The 17413-nt window shown below is 44.2% G+C and overlaps 1 protein-coding gene across 3 annotated transcripts; it reads right to left on the bottom strand.

Annotated features, from left to right (window-relative positions):
• Positions 1-27: 27 nt before the first annotated feature.
• Positions 28-17151, bottom strand: kdm5c (lysine demethylase 5C). Of its 3 annotated transcripts, XM_069704297.1 has the most exons (29): positions 16730-17151; positions 14855-15002; positions 13993-14070; positions 13755-13877; positions 13494-13664; positions 13201-13335; positions 11252-11308; positions 8327-8450; positions 7750-8036; positions 7287-7445; positions 7068-7187; positions 6798-6956; positions 6359-6540; positions 6077-6239; positions 5875-5994; positions 5599-5793; positions 5265-5446; positions 5022-5146; positions 4770-4917; positions 4607-4697; positions 4078-4460; positions 3839-3977; positions 3531-3710; positions 3223-3351; positions 2379-3131; positions 2176-2218; positions 1892-2091; positions 1315-1503; positions 28-1208 (listed from the first exon to the last, which is right to left on the bottom strand). In XM_069704297.1, the coding sequence occupies exons 2-29, from the start codon at positions 14996-14998 to the stop codon at positions 1200-1202; spliced, it is 4788 nt and encodes a 1595-aa protein (XP_069560398.1). In that variant the 5' UTR covers positions 14999-15002; positions 16730-17151; the 3' UTR covers positions 28-1199. The 3 variants fall into 3 exon arrangements, with proteins under 3 accessions (XP_069560398.1, XP_069560397.1, XP_069560399.1); XM_069704296.1 differs by lacking the exon at positions 16730-17151 and having other exon boundaries at positions 14855-15546; XM_069704298.1 differs by lacking the exons at positions 11252-11308; positions 16730-17151 and having other exon boundaries at positions 14855-15545.
• Positions 17152-17413: the final 262 nt, after the last annotated feature.

Raw genomic sequence — 17413 nt, 5'->3', positions numbered from 1 at the left:
TTGGGTGAGAAATAACGAGCCCTCGTGTCCTAAACAATTCTAAACCTTTATTTTTCTAACAAGAGTGAAAAGAAACAAAGGCAACAGTAAAATGAAAAGTTTATACACAAACTCACGACAACTGTGTGTCTGCCATATCAATAATAATAATAATATAATAATTTGAACCCAGTAAATAAAATAGAGACAAAGTGAGTTACAGTGAAGTTACCTTATTTTGCAAAGAGAGATAGAGAATGAAGGAAGAAAAGAGGTCAAATTTAAAGGAATAAACTGGAGATAAAAGGACGGGAGCTAAAAAAAAAAAACTTAATGGGGAAGAAGAGGAGGAAAAGGACAAAGCAAAGAGGTACAGATAACCATTTTGGGAAAGTAGCACCAAAAACACCAATGCCTGTTTTTAACACTTCCCAAAATGTACTCAGTTTATTCAAAACGCGTGTCCCCTCAAAAGAGCATCAAACACAAGATTCAATACAACTAAAAAAAAAAAAAAAAAAAAAAAATAATAATAATAATAATACAAGTGTAACCATGTCTCAGATCAGCAGTCGGAATCCCCGGCTGTACCTCAGCCTCGGGATCCAAACCCAAACAAAAACTGTCTACATAAACCCATAGCTTATCGAACTTCAACGAGGGAGCTCAAGTGAAGTGAAACTGCAACTGCCCGTCCGGAGACGGGCCTCGGTTTAACTATCATTTAACACAGTTAGGATAACATAGCATTACTGACTGACCTCAGAGACAAACTCGTGACCAAAGACGCTCCTATGACGGGCGAATCTCACCTCGGTCCAACACAGTCTTATCATGTTCATTGGGGGTGGGGGGGGAGAGGATGGATCCAGGGAAGGTGGGAGACTAAAGTTTAGGTGAGACGGGGAGTCTGAAAAACAAATGACGGGTGAGACACGACTGACATGAGACAGTTGTGGAGTGTAGCAGAAGAGTCGTCGCTCTGTTAGTGTCTGATGCATGAAACGAGGGATGACGAGGGAAGTCGGGGGAGTGTGTGTGTGTGTGTGTGTGTGTGTGTGTGTGTGTGTGTGTGTGTGTGTGTGTGTGTGTGTGTGTGTGGGAGGGGAGACGTGGGGAGCATGTCCTGCATCTTTCTATAACTTGACACCGTCTTCTGGCACAGAAAGCTCCGTCTCTTGAATTCCTCCGACAGATCTGTTCAATCGCCGTCGACCGCATCACAAAATCTGCCCAAAGAACGAAGGAGTGAATTAGTAAACACTTGCGATTACACGCAAAAAAAAAAAAAAAAAAGGAAGCTTGAAATAAGAAAGGGGACGAGGGGGCTGCTACCTCGGGCTGGGTCTTGACGGGTAGGTGAGGGGAGGGGCCGTGCCGGAGTGGACAGGTTTTCTTTGACTCGGAGGCCTCCAGTGACCTTTCGCCTGCCCCGTCCCCGCTGCCCCCTCGGTGGCTCTTCCTCTTCCTTTTGGATTCCCTGACTCGGCCGCGGTTCGTTCGTCGCTGTTCTTCCAGCTCAATCTGAGAGAGAGAGAGGAAACAAACTTTAGAAATGCAGCAGCAGTAACTAAAAATATATATATATTTTTTTTTTTAAATAAATAAAAGAATCTTTAAAAACCTGCTGACGGTTCAATCAGATCATAAAAATAAAGTCCATAATTTGGAGTTAAGCTCCTACAACAGATTTGATAAAGATAGTTATCATGCAATAATAACATTGCATTCGTACATTTATTACATTAACCGGAATATAGCGGATGTTTTGGGGTCACTTTGTCCTGATAAAAGATTGTTTTGTTTTTTTCTTCTTCAAATTCCTGTTTTATGTCTGAATATTTTGGGACCACGTGTTCTGTAGATCCATACGCACATTAAAAATACGAAGGTGAGAGTGTATTTCCCCGACCTGGATGAGCGTGTGCAGTGTGTCTGTGGGCGGAGCGGAGGCAGCGAGCAGGACTCGGTGGATGGTGTGTGTCTGGTCCAAAGACACCTCCAGCAGGTCTCCTTCCAGCTGCAGCTCCTCCAGCCGGACGCCGGTGGCCGCCGACAGCTCCACCACCTGGCCGTCCAGCAGAGGCAGCAGGGGCTGCAGAGACCCCACACCTGAGAGGACGGCAGAGACAGAGTCAGCGCTGATGCCTCGGGGACACGGCGACCAACTCGACCGTTGACGGCGACCGTCTTTACCTGTGACGCTTGACTTCTTGCTGATGCCATTTTCACACCCAGCCTGACAAAGAGGGACAAAAGATACAGTTACGTCAATTGTCATTCAACCGGCAGAAGATTCAACGTCACGTCTTAAACGATCTTGGTCTGTTGCGCGGTTTACGATTAACGGCCTTGGTGTAGTATAACAATAAAGAGAAAGTCAGAAAAGGGCTTTTAACCTGAGTGCCGTTGCTTTCCTTTGTGGACTTTTTCGGTGAATTCTCCTCCGTTAAATCGATGACTCCATCCTCTCCTTCGCCTCCCTCGGAGTCTGATAAAACAATAACTGAACTCCCCACTGTCGCCTTTCCCGTGTCTTTCTCCTTTTCTGCGTCGTGATGGAGCGTCTCTTTGAGTTCTTGCAGCCTCCGAAGCGCCTGCTGCAGCTCGGGCGTCTCCAGCGCCTCCTTGGCTCGACCCTGCCAGGTGATGGCCCTCTCCGTGAGACACTGCAGTGCTTCCCCCTCAGGCAGACGCACGGGCAGCCTCTGCAGGGCTACGAGTAACGCCAGGATAGTCTCCAGGCGGGGGCGCCGTGACCGCTGGCACCGCGGACACAAGAAGCGCGAGTCCCAGTCCCACCAGCAAAGCGGGTTGATCGGGGGTCCGGAGGAGGGCAGCAGGGAGGGGAAAGGAACGCAGCCGCCGTGGAACCAGTCCTTGCACAGATGGCAGCGGAGCTGGGGGGCGCGGGGCTGCCCGGCGCACACGCACACCGACTGAGGGGAGGTGCCGCAGGCGTGGTTGCCGTTACCGTTCTCTTTTACAGAGTTCTCGGGGTGGCCGGACGTGTCCATGGCGTCGTCCCACCTCCCGTTCTCCTTGTCCTCCGTGGGACTTGCAGTGTTAAATCCAGATTTACAAATGTTCGCTTTCTGTAGCCTCAGTAGTGCCTCCTTCTCCTGGTGCTCGCCTTCTTTGAACGCGACCACCTACAGACACGCAGGTGTTGAGTCATAAAACACGTGCATCCGCGAAGACAGAACTTCATGTGTGAAAGGTTAACATGCGTTGCACACTCACAATAGCTGCGGGGTCCCTCAGGTCCTGAGCAGAGAGCCCCAGAGTGTTGGTGTCAGAGTCATCCAGAGGATCATCCAACGGCTCCGTCTCATCTCGCCTCTCTCTCCTTTTAGCACATGGACATAATACCTGCAGAGGGACATGACGGATGCTTTCACGAAGGCCTCGTTGCAGAAAGGTTTCGACTTTTACATTGAAACACTGACATAAACACACGGATGTCTTCTCCTGTTCGGCGGTGACAGAAAATGAGTTCCGGTTTACTTTTAAGGTGCGTTTTGATACAATTGCTGATTCCTTCCAATTACCTCAAGCAGACTGTGCTGACTGCTCTTCTTCAGGAAGGTCTTGCAGGCCTTGTCCCTCCAGGAATGAGCGCTGGCCACCTGCAGTTCCAGCTGCCTTAATTCCTCCATGAAGACTGGCAAGTCCCTTCCAATGGCTACCAGGCCCTCCAGGTCATCCAGACACGGGTAATGCTCCCCATTCTACAGCAAACAGCAGGTTTTTTTTTAAATTTTTTATTCATTTCAGGTATTTTAGTTTGTATTTTCACACTACTTCAGCAGATCCAATCTAAACAAATTTAAGAATTTCGTTATTTTTATTGATGTACCTGGATTTCCTCCAGATCCGTCACCCAGGCCCGAGCTCGGGTTAGACAGCCCTGTAGAGCCAGAATGTTGGGCAGCGTGACTGGAATAAGTTGGGCCTCGTTGACTATCGCCTCCAGGGTGGAGAGAGGGTGCTTTTGCCTGGAAGAGGAAAACCAGAGAAAAACGTTCGCGTTTTTGAATCAGGATAAACTGGTTGTCACATGACGACAGCCGCTGTGGCAGATGAAGTTCATCTTACCTTTGCTCCAGGCAGATCTGTGCTTTCTCCTCCCAACGCTCTGCAATAGTGAGCAGCTCCTGCAGCTCTGCCATGGCCGTCTCCACTGACACACTCTGGGGAACGTTGCAGCCGGCTTCCATCAGGTTCCTCAGCACATCCAATGTCACTTCCTGCCTCTCCCCTCCTTCTGTCCCGAGGGTGTGCCTCACGTCTGTCAGCCAATGGCCCTGCTCCTTCAGGCCCTGGAGTGTATCACACTCTGGCACCACGACAGGCAGCTTAGCTCCCTGCTCCAACAAAGTCTCGAGCTGCTCAGGTGGTGGAGAGTCTTTCTTCCAATCTTTGTCATTGACCAGCTCTTGAGCCCGGTTCTGGTAATCCTCCACTGTCCGCAAAACCGACTGGAAAATCAGAGAGGACATCGGTCAACCTCACTAAATAAATACGACTCTGAAGCAGAGACAATTGTAAGATAAATGAATTAGGAACAAAGAAAATATGACAAAATAGCTCGTTTGTTCAGAGTGACACAACATGTAGTTCTCACCTGCACATCCTCCAGCTGGTTCATTACACACGGCAGGTTCTGCATCGTCTCAACCAACGATTTCAGCTCAGCCAAAGTCATCCTGCTTTCACTAAAAACAGCAACATGTTAGTGCATTGACCTGAACAGCTGGTGTAAAAGTTAGGTTTGTGTTCGATCTTACCTCGTCTTCGAATCACTGAGGAGTTCAGTACTTGTCTGTTGGCAGCGTCCAATGTCTTTTAGTACAGTGTTCAGTTTCCGCAGAAGTTCATTGTCAGGAAACTTCTTTTCTGCCGCTTCAGCCTTCAGCATTTCCAGGTCAGTAATTTCTGCAATTCAAGAACCGTTTGATCTCGGCATGTTCTTTTAAAAACATAATATTTTTGTTGAAATGGTAAATGATATATGGGAGTGTTTTATTCCGATTTCCTACCTATCTTGTTTCCCTCTTCCTGCTCAAGGGCCTCTTTTACTCTGTTGGCCCAGGAATCAAAGGACTCAGACCGAACCTTTAATCGATGCAACATGGATAACAACTCATCCAGAGTGTATCTGTACCTGCAGGGTGGAGAGATGGCAGAAAGGAATATTATGGCTTCATAACAAGAACACTAACACTGCAGTACTATTTATGGCTGAATGAATTCCCTCCAAAACACATGAAATAGATGAATACCTGAGGTAGAGCTTGTCGGTGGGGCAGTTGCACAGATCCTGAGTGTGATAGAGACACACCAGCTGCTCGGGACAGTTTGAGCAGGCCAGAGCAGAAAGGAAGCATGTGGTCTTACATTTATCACACTGTCTCTCATCATCAGGCAGCAGCTCAAATGCCTCCCGCTCCGCTTCTGTAATTCCCTGCAGGTGCAACACACGGACATTAAATAAAACAATCTGAACATTACAATACAAGACAGATTCATCGTGGTACCAAACTCAACTAATATTTACTTGTACGCAAATGAAATACAGACACAAACAATCTTTTAAGATCTACGTCTGTGTCTCACCCTTTCCATCAGACCCTTCCGCAGCTTCCTCTCCTCCTGGACAATAATGAACATTTCCCGGTGTGTAGCTGCGGCCAGGTTAAGGTCCAATTTCTCTGGGGTGGCGGCCATTTTGCAGGTGAGCTCCTCGTGGGAGAAGACGCAGTACCTCCTCAGACGCCGGTAGTGCTCAATACAGGAACGACCGGCTGGCAGCTGAGAGAGAAGAGTGATATTGATCGTGCAGTCTGGAAAATGATGCAAACTGACAACCAGAGATAGCGTAAACAGACATACCCAGTCTGCAGTGCAGAAGTTGACAGCTTCAGCAAAGTTATATCCCTGATTGAAGCCGCTGTGGTAAGCTCTGGGGAAGGTGATGACAAACTCACCGGCGCACTGGTTGGTGCGCACAACCTGCCGATCGGAAACACGGTAAGGAAACCACGCAAGAAACCGGATTTCTTATCGTGTACATGTGCACTGACGTGAGACTCACCGGCACGCCATGAGCCATGAGGATATTGGGGTTCATGATGGTGACCAGCTGATGCAGAAGGTCCGGCTGGTACTCAAACAGCTCTGGCGTCAGCTTCTTCATTACCTCCTCGAGTCGCTCAGCTGCCACAGAGGGAACCCCATACCAAGTCTTGGGTTCACCCCTGCAGATGACGGACACAAGGGAGGTGAAGAACAATATATTTCCACATGGCATCGTCACAGCCTCTATACTAAACCCTCTCAAAATATTTTAGACCGCCACACAACAAGCACGCTGTACCAGTGCAGGTAGTTGATGGAGTAGCTCCAGTGATCCTCGATGTGCCAGCAGAAGGCCGAGAACACCATGCCCACATACAGCCATGGCACCTTCATCCCAGAGATGTCTCCGTTAATATGGCACAGGAGTGACTGCTCCAGCACGGGCATCACATTCAGGTTCCAGCCACTGCGAGCGTACTCCTGACAAACAAACAAACAAAACGGCATGCTGTGAAAACAGGCACTGGACTGGGAACCGTGATTAGGAACAGGTTTCGGAAATAACAGACTCGTCTACTTTTAGCACTGTAATAAAAACTATGCGGTGAGCTTTCCATTAATGTAAATATCCTGTTATCGCTGTATTATGCAGAGGTTAGTTGGTATAATACTTTGCTAAATTGCATCCATACTGCATTCATTGTTGAGCTTCCAGCAGAAAACAATCCCATACGTACGTCCTCTTCCTTTGTGAGCGTCCTCTTGCCGGTGTTCATCGGAAAGCCACTGCCGAACTCTTTGGAGTGTATGTCTGCTCCATACTCAACAGTCACGTCTTCCTCAATACTGCTCACTAATCTCCAGAACTCTCTCTCCACAAGCTCGGTGGGAACCATCTGTACAGACAACAACATACAGGCTAGAGGTTAGTCTTTCTACAATATCATCGCTCGAGGCAGATTGAAGCTCTATAATGAATATATGATGTCTTGTGTTTATGCACTCACATGGACCGGCATGTTGAAGTAATCTGCCTTGAAGGCATCTGCCATCTCCCCAAAACTCTGCAGAGTGTACTCTCGTGTGGCTTGTTCAAAGCCAAATGCTTCTGAGGGTTTCTTGCACTCCTGGAAAAAAAAAAAAAAAAAGGTAGAAAGTGAGAAATTCAAAACCAAGAGGAGTCTTTGATGAGACACAAGCAAGTGCTTTTTAACATTTGCTCTTACCTCTGCCACACACTTAGGGCACCGCCAGTTGCCTTTGGGAGGATCAGAGAGGGGGGGCAGCAGACAGAAAGTGTGATAGTTGTCATCACAGCCATCGCACAGCAGGAGCTTCTCGTCGTCGTCTCCCCGACCACACATCCGACACACAAAGGAGTCCACCTTTGGAAAGTGGGTGAGAGAAATGTAGAAAAACGTTGATTAAAGGGTTTGGAGCCACATGGACGTTGCTAAATTTGAACCGATGCAGGAAACCACAGCTATGAAGCACACAACGGGCAAAATCTGACCAAATAACAGATTAGTGGTGAAACAAAGGAGTCACTCTTCTGTCAAAATCAAACTCGGTGCACTCACAATAGAGTGACAATTAATAGAGTGCACTCTAATGATAATTTCACACTCTGTTCTATTATGTTGATCTCATATTAGACTCCCACCGGGGTGTATGAATTGCTTCACTTACACACTGTGGGTTGTTGAGGTTGCGTCGAAGCCTCATGGTCATTTTGGTGCAAGGTCCATCTGTACCACCTTCCGCCACCTCGACCTCTTTCCCATTCTGTCCTTCTGGTTCCTCTTTCTTCACCGCAGTCTTAACTGTGATGCTCTGGCGAGGCGGTTGGGGGCTGGATGTGCTCCCATCGCTCTGCCTCTCTTGAGGTTCCGCTGGCTCTGACTTGACTGGGGGATCAGCAGGAGCTGGAGCAGGAGACACGTCTTCCTTGACGGTAACAGTTTGAGGCAGCTCATCTAAAAAGAGGAGAAAGAAAACAGCGGTGGTCAGTTATCACTGACTGTACAATTTATACCGTGCAGATTTCCAAGATGGCAGGAAGATTGTATCTAAATCAAAAACAACATCTCCGACGCCCACAGTTTATTTGACTCAACCAAAATTTGAAGACTTGCCTCTTTCTCAGCTTATTGTTTTAGTTGCATCAAAATAATTCTTGTGAACCCGAAATTCTTAAACATTACTGTTGCCAAACCCTTTAAGCTTAAATGTATGTGCCCGAGAGTGCAGTTAAAATGGCCCTCACCTTTCTTCCTGATGCCTTTGTCCCTCGCCACCAGTCCAAGTCCCATCATCTTCGGTCCTGCACCGTAGATCTGAAGCTTCTTCAGTTCTGGGTTCTTCTCTATGTCTTCCTCTGTTGGTTCAGGCTGCAGGTAGAAGAACATCTTGGTCACGAAGACATAGAAAGAAAACAGCTACTCTCCAAAGCACACACAAGACAAAGCGAGGGTCGAGTGCAGAACAAACGGCTAAAAACACGAGAGCATAGCAGTGCGTCACAAGAAGGGATTATGCTGGATTAGAAAGTAAGGAAATGTTAACCTGCACCACAGGGAACGCTTAAAAGGTTGAAGACCCACCAACATCACACACAATTACCAGCAGATGCAATCATACAGTTAGAGAAGGATATTGTTAGGATTTTACTGCGTCACATCCTGGTTAAGGTTTTTAGTGTCTAGCTTGAATAAGATCACAAAACTGAGGCAAAAGAAAAGCAACATTGTTTTCAGTAGATTTAGGCTGTCGTGCACAGACATGTCAGAAATGTCTAAATTTTGGGCCTTGTTTTGGTAAAAAAACAAACAAAACAAAAAAGCCAAACAAACAAAAAAAAGAAAGAAAGAAAGTATAAATATCCTCAGGAGGTAGGTCATGTCTAAAATGAGGACTTTTTTTGTTGCTTTGCAAAGACACAATGGAAAATACATGTGGTTTTATGCACAAATATAGGAAATTATGTAATACAGAATAAGTCAGCTTGGCTTCTGACGCCATCCTAGAATATTTTGATAACATTGGATTTTTTTTTTTTTGGTCAGGTGTTTCCTGTTCTAATCACATGTTTAACTTTTCTGTATTATTTATTTATTTATTTCACTTTATTAATCCCCGAGGGGAAATTTCTTCGCTACAGCAGGGGGGCTCTCAGGGGGGAGCTGCTGCAACAGGCTGCCACTAGTGCGGCGCCAGGTAACCTGACCTGAGGTGCATGTTTTTGGATGATGGGAGGAAGCCGGAGAACCCGGAGAGAACCCATGCAAGCACAGGGAGAACATGCAAACTCCGCACAGACAGGCCCAGGACCGGATTTGAACCGGGAACCTTTTTGCTGTGAGGCGACAATGCTAACCACTGCACCACCGTGCCGCCCTTTCTATGCATCCTTTCTTTACTGTGGTAGGTATGTTACATTATAGCTGACGCTTACTATGAAAAACAGTAAAGCAACAGAGGGGGAGGAATAATTAGTGGAGCCATATTCTGAGCTATATGTTTACAGTAAACTGCAATTTAGGTTGGGCAGAGAAATCGGTTATTCTAAAAACCACTGAATGAATTTAAGGCAAAATTTGATAATGTTAAATTACTTTACTTTTGACATTTATGATGTACATTTTTTTGGAAAGTGAACACATTTGCAATGGCGACAGTTTTCAGCGTTAGTCCGAGTCGGCAAAAAGCCCACACGAAGAATGTGTAACCAGCAATGGAGACAAAAACATATCAGGTCCAAATGTCCCTTTAAGTAGTCAGGAAAACAAAAACAAAAGCACACAAATTCACAGTTCTTGCATAGAACAGGTTCCGAATCTGAACTTGTTCTCTGAACACCCATTTAAAGAAGCAGTGCGTAGGATTTAGTGGCATCTAGTGGTGAGGTTGCAGATTGCGCCCGACTGGACACCCCTCGCCTCACCTTCCCCTTCTGAGCTCGGCACACTCAGGTGTGCACCAAGAAACCAGAACTCAGTCGCAGTCAAACCACAACCTGTATTCCCACAACAGGAAAATTCATATATGGAAATCATGACATCATTAGTGCCCATCACGGCACAAAAACTGGACATACAAATCCCATAAAAGAGGCTTTCAAGACTTTTCTTACCGAAGAGTTTTTTTTTTTTACTTTTCCACCTGTACACAGTTGCACTCCCTTCTATCAGGCACATATAACTCTTGCTGCTCAAACATTCATTGCTCAAAAATCCTTGTGTACACAAAACCAGCACCTTTCCTGTGAGCCAAACTCTGGGGAGTGAAAACAGTAGACATCAAAGCAGAGGAAAACGAGCAAACTTGAGAGACCTGGAGGCTAACAACCGTTACCAGTTGAAAGAGGGTTGTTTTTTTTTTTTAGAAGCTTAAGTGATTTAAGACTCCAATATGTCACCGTCTGTCATCAAACTGTGGTGCTCTGCAAGTGAAGCCCTGTTAAATCAAACCTAGCTGGTTCTCCTGTGCGAGTGCACTCAAAAGAAAACGCATGCGGCCACGCTGTTAGCTGCTGTAGTGAGTAGGGAGCAAAGCAAAGTAGCAAAAGTGCAAAGGCACACAGACAGCTCAGCAACAAAAGTACTGCAAGCCAAATACTACTGAGAGCATGAGGGAAAGAGAAAAAGCTGGAGAGCACAGCAGCCCAACAACTAGACTGGAAAAGTGAGGTTGTCAATTGCATTTAAAGTCAATGTTTCAAGGTCTACAGTTAAGTGAAGTCGATACATCCCAGACCCAGACCCAATATTTTATTTTTTTCCCAATCTGTAAAAACAGTCACAAAACACCTTAGTCCAGCATGAGACCAAATGATTTCCTTATGAACGAACAGCTTAAATAAGAACAGAAGAAACATCTACCTGTGTTTATGGTCGGATCTAAAAAAAAAAAATCATAATGATTTAAAAAATTGCTTCAATCATTATTGTCATGCCAATAAAGGCTTTTTATGGCAACATGTCTGCAACGGTCCTGTGACCATATTATGGGCTGGCACCCCTACACTCAGAAACGCAAGGAGTATGATTGCATGTTAATGGAAATGTTATAGTGGTTAAGAAAACAAAAATGAAACATTTAGACAACTTCAAAAGGGGGGTTATGGTGGTCGAGGAAAAGAGGCAGGAAGAGAGTGGGGAGGAGGGGGGCTCATATGCTCAAGAGGCAGTACCGCAGAGATGAGTTGAGAGCCAGTGGTGAGAGGATGGGGGGCCAGATCCTCTGGACCCTGCAAGGGGAGACAATAACAGCAACAATAAACTAAGACAAGAGGGGAAAAAAAGGAGATGCGAGAGGAAGGAAGAGAGAGCCTGGAAAGAACAGCCAGTAGTTGACAAGGGTCACATCTCATGTCGGATGCATTTTACCAATCCCACAGAAATATCTGAAATTCTCTTTTAAAATTCAAGATAAAATGTGTTGGAAAGAGTCGCATCACTCGAGGTCTGTGTTTTTCAGTTTGTAATTTGAATGTTGCCAGACCTTTGTGAATAAAGTTTTTATTTTTTATGCAAGTTGAACATTTGAGGCAACCAAATGTACGTTATCTCAGCACTGACCTAACAAGTTGCTGCCAACTCCTAACAAGTATTCCAACCGTGGCATAATTTGTTGTAAATGTGGCAGCTTATCGGCAGATGCCAGTTAGCATCAAGTAGCTGCTTATGTGAGGTGTTTAGGGGACATCTGTAAATTGTAGCTACAGAAAATAGCTTGGGTTAAACTCTCCCCTTCTACGCTGCATGACATTTTTAAAAATTGTACTGAAATGCTAATTTATTTTTGTCAAAATGGATTTTATAAAATTGGTGTAAAAAAAAAAAAAAATTATAGTTCGAGTACCAGTATCAAAATCAATTTATCGGTATGAAAAGTTTTTGAATGACGCCTAACCAAAGTCATCTTAAGACATCTTCACAGACTTGTTTATAAAAAAAAAATCTGCATTAGCCTTAATTTTGTCCTCATTAATTCAGTATTTACCAAAATCAGAAAAACAAAAATGCCGTCCAGCATATTACATGAAGAAAAGAAAAAACACGGGCAGACAATAGTGTGCATGTCACAAGAATGAGATAACAGACTGTAGGCTGGTCCAGAAAGTGAAGCTGTGTAATTGATGATGTGAAAACCAAAGTTTTTTTTTTTTTATAAAATATGACTTATGAAACAAAGAGGTATGGGTCTAGTTGGGTGGTGGAAGAAGGTGCAAGAAATAAAGCAGAGAACAAAATAATTCATGGAGCAGCGAGCGATAACAGCAGAGTTAAGCAGAGCAGCATGACAGAATGGAGAGTAAGCAAGCTGGGATGCGCTTTAAGTGCACTGACACATCTTCTATACGACACTGTAACCGAGGGCAGATGGATAAGGACACAAAAACCGTGAATAAACATGAGAGCGTGGTCCACGCAAGAATACTCTCACATCAAACAAACACTTGTGAAGATCGTTGGCTTGAATTTTTGTCAGCCTGTAATGATGAAAGCTCATTATTTACTCGGCTGATGACCAAGCAGGAGATAGAAAACTGTTAAACTGTACAAGGACTTCAGTGTTAAAAACATTGTGAGAGTGTGACAGCTTTTTAAATTTACTTTTCAATCCAGATCATCAAACAGCAGTAGATATTGGTTGTACACTGAGGTTTGAAGTGTTGTAAGAGGAGATGCAGATTTTTGTTTTCTATTGCAACATAAAAACATAGTTTACATGAAAATCAGCCACACTTTAATGTTTAAAAAAAAAAAAAAAAAAGATGAAACCAGAACAAGAAATACAGATAATATGATCAGAGGCAGGGATGTGTGATTTAAGTCCTGTGGGAAACCATCTCTGATAAAGCAGTGAGAGCAGCCTGAATGCCAGGTAGTTAAAATCACACCGAGGTTGAAATTCACACCTTGAAACAAAATCCTCCTGACAGATGCATCAAACCCATGGGAGTTCATAAAAAAACCAAAAGAAACAAACAGGTTTTCAATTTTATCTGATTATTAATTTTCTAGGATATATTCTGAAATTGAAATGTGATGTAAGAAGTGACCAGAGAACGGGGTTACTGGTCACAGGTATGCAAATTTCACTGAATGACAAGTAAGGATAGATACGCTCACTCACATCAGGCTGGCAGCGGTTCGCTCGGCGTCCGTAGCTGCTCATTTTGGACGGTTGCACGGACTGTCGCAGGGGAATGGAGTGAGGCTTGTACTCTTTATCCACATCTTCACCGTCATAATGCTTCGGCTTGCAATGCTACAATTCGATGTAGTGAAGAAAGTGTACATGAAAACATGTCCAAGCATAGAACAGATGACTTTTCTTCAATAATAAACATATTTTGAATGCTATTTAATTAACTGATCACTGCTGGCAACACAAAACGGAGACAAAAAGAGTGTTTAGAGTAATACCGGCAGGCTGGTACCAGACTGGAACATTTCAAAGGGGTAGACGATCCTCTCGTAGTGCGACCGCAGCAGAGAACCGATGTTCTTGCCTGGAGGGTAGCCAAGCCTCTGGGCCACACGAGCCCAGCGCCGCTCCTTACAGACCATCTCAAAACCTCCTTCGTCTGTCACGACCTGCAAATGAAATTACATTTATCGGAAATTTTAGAGAATCACATTTGAAAATGTATTTGGGGTAAAAAACAAAACTTGATTCATTCTCACCTTTGACAGGCTGAAAAGATCAAGGATGCGCCTTTCAATATGTGGGATTTTTAATGACGATGCCTGGATCTCCCAAAATCTGGCGATGCGGTCCAGATAATTGAGCTTCACTCTGGTCTCAGCCTAAAATGAGATGCAGGAGGAACCACCGTGATTACTATAGACTGCTCCATCGACAGCTTCAACTTGTCTCGCATCAATGTACAAAGATGTAATGGGGAAAAAAAGAGGAACTTGCCTCCAACTCATTGAGCCTCTGGATGCGGGGTGTGAAGTGGAAGCTATCCAGCTCCACTGAAAACGGTGGCTGCCAGTCCTGTTTGGAAACACAGACATGAAATTTACATTGGAAGCCTATTGGCGAAGGCAACATCTTACAGGGCTGACCACTACATCAAGGCTATGCCATGGTTTGTTTACGCAGGATTCACGAGAGAGCAATCTTAATTTAAGCTTAACCTTAGTTTAACTGTGACTTTCAAGCTGAGGAATTTGGCTCTGCTTTGACCAGGAAGGATAATCACGGTCACACAGTAGTCAGCCTGTCAGTTCTGAAGAAAAGATTATTCCTACTATTATCCTATTCATACTATTCCTGTCTTATCATTAAAAAAAATGTCAGTAATGTCTCTAGTATTAAGCAGGACTAGCTCTACTGACCAAGTCATTTTGAAGAAGCACATTGCACAAGTGAAAGTTAAATGCAAATCACCATGTGCAAATCTTTTTCAGGGGTCCACATGTAAAGAAAATGTCTTCTTCATTACTTCTTAATGCCGCTGTAATTGTTGTTTTAATTAGACTTTTGTGTATATATTAAAATTATCATTACACATAAATATTGAATCCGACTGAATCATTATTTACACAACACAAACATCCATGGCAATCAAGTCATTTCTATAAATATGCTGCCCTCGTTTTGTTGATATTGCACATAACCAAACTTATAAAATTGACACATTATTTATGTTGAAACCAAGACTACGTTTTAAGGGTTACGTTTTGTGAAGCCTTTCTCAAAGTTGACAAAGCAAAATAAGGCGTAATACAGAACATGCCATTTGTACAACACAATCAAAGTATATGCAAATATTTACTGGTGGAGGCCGAATTTTACAGATTCCAGACTTCTCTGCAATTGGACGAATCTTGGCGATGTAGCCCAGAGGATCCTGAAATTCCTCCCATGACGGCTCAAATACTGGACACTCCGGAGGAGGTACAAACTCTTCCCCTTCCATCGCCCTGACAACAGAAAGATGGACATTTAAAACCAGTTATTGAACTCTGGCATACTCACCGATAGCCATTATACAGCATCAATGCAGCAAGCACGAAAGCATCTTTTGGATACAAATCCTACTCTGGATTTGAAGAGAACAATTTCAAAAGCCCCAAAAGCTTTCATACTTTCAAGGAACAATATAAAGCGTCTTTTTTTTTTCTTTTCTAAATTAATGTACATTTTCTTTATGTATTAATGACCCGAGTTCAGAGTCATGTACGGACACCGATATCGCAATTGTTTAGCAAGTACATTCACATAAAATTAAACAAATGGTGGAGAGATGACATTTCAAAGGTATTCAGCAATTTAAAGTTTCAACTTAATTCTCCAATAAACAAAATGTACTCCCTAATATGAATATAAAAAGCAAATCAGACCGTTACTTCAAAGGATTACTGCACTTGTTTGCTCATGCTGGATCCTTACTTCCTTGTTCTGCTGTCAGCTTTAAATGCATACGTGACAGCCAGTTCCTGTACATGTTTCATAGCTGACTGTTTTCACAGCAGTTTGAATAATAATAGATAACAATGCACAACAGAAACCCCAGGATGAGGATCCTTGCTTAAAAAAAAAACCCATCCCCCAACACCAGACACAACAAAACAAATGCCACACTCTAGTAAATCAAGGCCCAGACCGGAAATGAGTTAAAAGTTTAAAAGTAACGCTGTACGAACTGTAGCACACAACAACAACAACAACAACAACAAAACGAGTAAAGCTCATACGTGATGTAACATTTCCCTGCGTGAATATGAGCAAACGTTTAACGTTTTGGATGTAACTGATCCAATTTTGACCCGGGTCCGATCTTCAAAAGAAGGCACGCTGTAATAAAAACACGACTCGGTGTCGTTTGGACTTTTCTGCGGGTCTGCGCGCGTCCGGTGTCCGTCCGGTTCTTCAGACAAAAACAACGGCCGTGGAGGCCATGAACCCTTTAAGGTATAGGAGGCCAAAGGGAGGCATCGCTCCTCACGAAGTGGGCTGGACCGCGTTGATTAAAATGCGATTTCTTACCGAGACAAAACGGCGTCAAAAAAAAAAAACGCGATCACTTCGGGACAGCTGGAGCTGAACGGTCGCGTCTAGGAGTCGATGTTGAATATCATCTCGGTATCAACACTGTATAATAATAATAATAATAATAATAATAATTAGCTGGCAGCTGTTAGCGACTGGCTACTAAACTTGGGTCAAACTGGCGTTAAAACTAAACATACCTTTCGGCGACAGCGGAAACGATATTAAATCAATAAAAAACAGACAGTTCCTCCAAGTTTCGCCCTTTTTTTGTATATATTAATTGCTGGTTAGCTGCGTGTCATTCATTTATTCTTCTAGAAATCATGAATTCTGTTTGTGTCTATTGTCCCGGTTATGGAGAGGCTGATAACGCCGCTTGCGGCTAACGTTAGCATCGAGGCCTCCTCTCTTGTCTCTTGTCTGTCTCTCTTGTCTCCACCCACGGTTTCAGATCACCACTATTAGTTTTTTTTGGTTGTTTTTTTTTGCTAAAACGTTAACTGGGTGACTGAGGAAACTTTAAAATCAACTATACAGCCCGGCCGACCAACACAAACGTTACTCAGGTCGACGCTAACGAGCGGCTAGTTAACACAGAAATGCAGTTGTTCGTTGCAAAAAAAAAAAATGTCCCGTCGCATGCCAGTTAACTGACCCGTAGACAACCCCCTCCTCCTCCTCGATGTCCAGGGGGGTATGATAAGGGCTTTGTGGCCGCTCGCCTTCCTCTCCCCACCCCCTCCTCTTGTTGTTGTTGACGGACTGGGTCGGTGAAGCTAAACGTCGGCCAGCTGTGCTCGGATCCAGTTAGCTTAGCTTAGCTTAGCTTAGCCACCGCCGCTAGCAAAGTTGACCCGTTTTCAGCTTCACTTCTCCATGAAAACGTCCCCGTCCTTGTCCAACACGCGGGCTCGAAAACGTGGACGGCTCGGTCGTAAGTTCGATGCCAAAAGCGAGACTCTCAAACTTGATCAATTACGTCGTTATCAATCATTTCCCGATCGACACCATCGCTCTCCTCAGGCCATCCCTATCTTTCTTGACGAGACGCCATCTTAGTTTTTTTTTTTTTTTTTTTTTTTTCCTTTTTTTTTTTTTTTCCTTTTTTTTTTTCCTTCTTCACGACCGAAGTACAACCTCGGATCTTCACACCACGTCTGTCACGTTTACTCCCTGAAAGTAGTGCCCCGCAAATTACAACGGGACCAGCTGTGGAGGAGGTATATGCCTTTATTTGAAGCCTTTATGTAAAGTTATGTCAGCGACCAAAACGTAAACATACTCTCGTAACAAGTAGGTTAAATCACCACAAATAAAGTGTGAGAAATTAATTTAAATT

The sequence above is a fragment of the Brachyistius frenatus genome, unplaced genomic scaffold (genome assembly GCF_029030835.1).
Source record: "Brachyistius frenatus isolate BFR_SWC_R1_liver_20210118 unplaced genomic scaffold, ASM2903083v1 Contig_50, whole genome shotgun sequence".
In the NCBI taxonomy this organism is placed as follows: Eukaryota; Metazoa; Chordata; class Actinopteri; family Embiotocidae; genus Brachyistius; species Brachyistius frenatus.
Note: the sequence above shows the minus strand (reverse complement) of the source record. Positions and strands in the feature narration are given on the sequence as shown.

What these genes read in the sequence shown, in the direction of transcription:
- kdm5c (XM_069704297.1), bottom strand. Translation starts at nt 14,998, where the DNA reads ATGGAAGGGGAAGAGTTTGTACCTCCTCCGGAGTGTCCAGTATTTGAG. An exon ending in ACCTCAACAACCCACAGTGT is followed by an intron (nt 7,446 to 7,749) that starts GTAAGTGAAGCA and finishes CACTTTCCAAAG; the next exon opens with GTGGACTCCTTTGTGTGTCG. An exon ending in CACTGCACACGCTCATCCAG is followed by an intron (nt 1,504 to 1,891) that starts GTCGGGGAAATA and finishes TCTCTCTCTCAG; the next exon opens with ATTGAGCTGGAAGAACAGCG.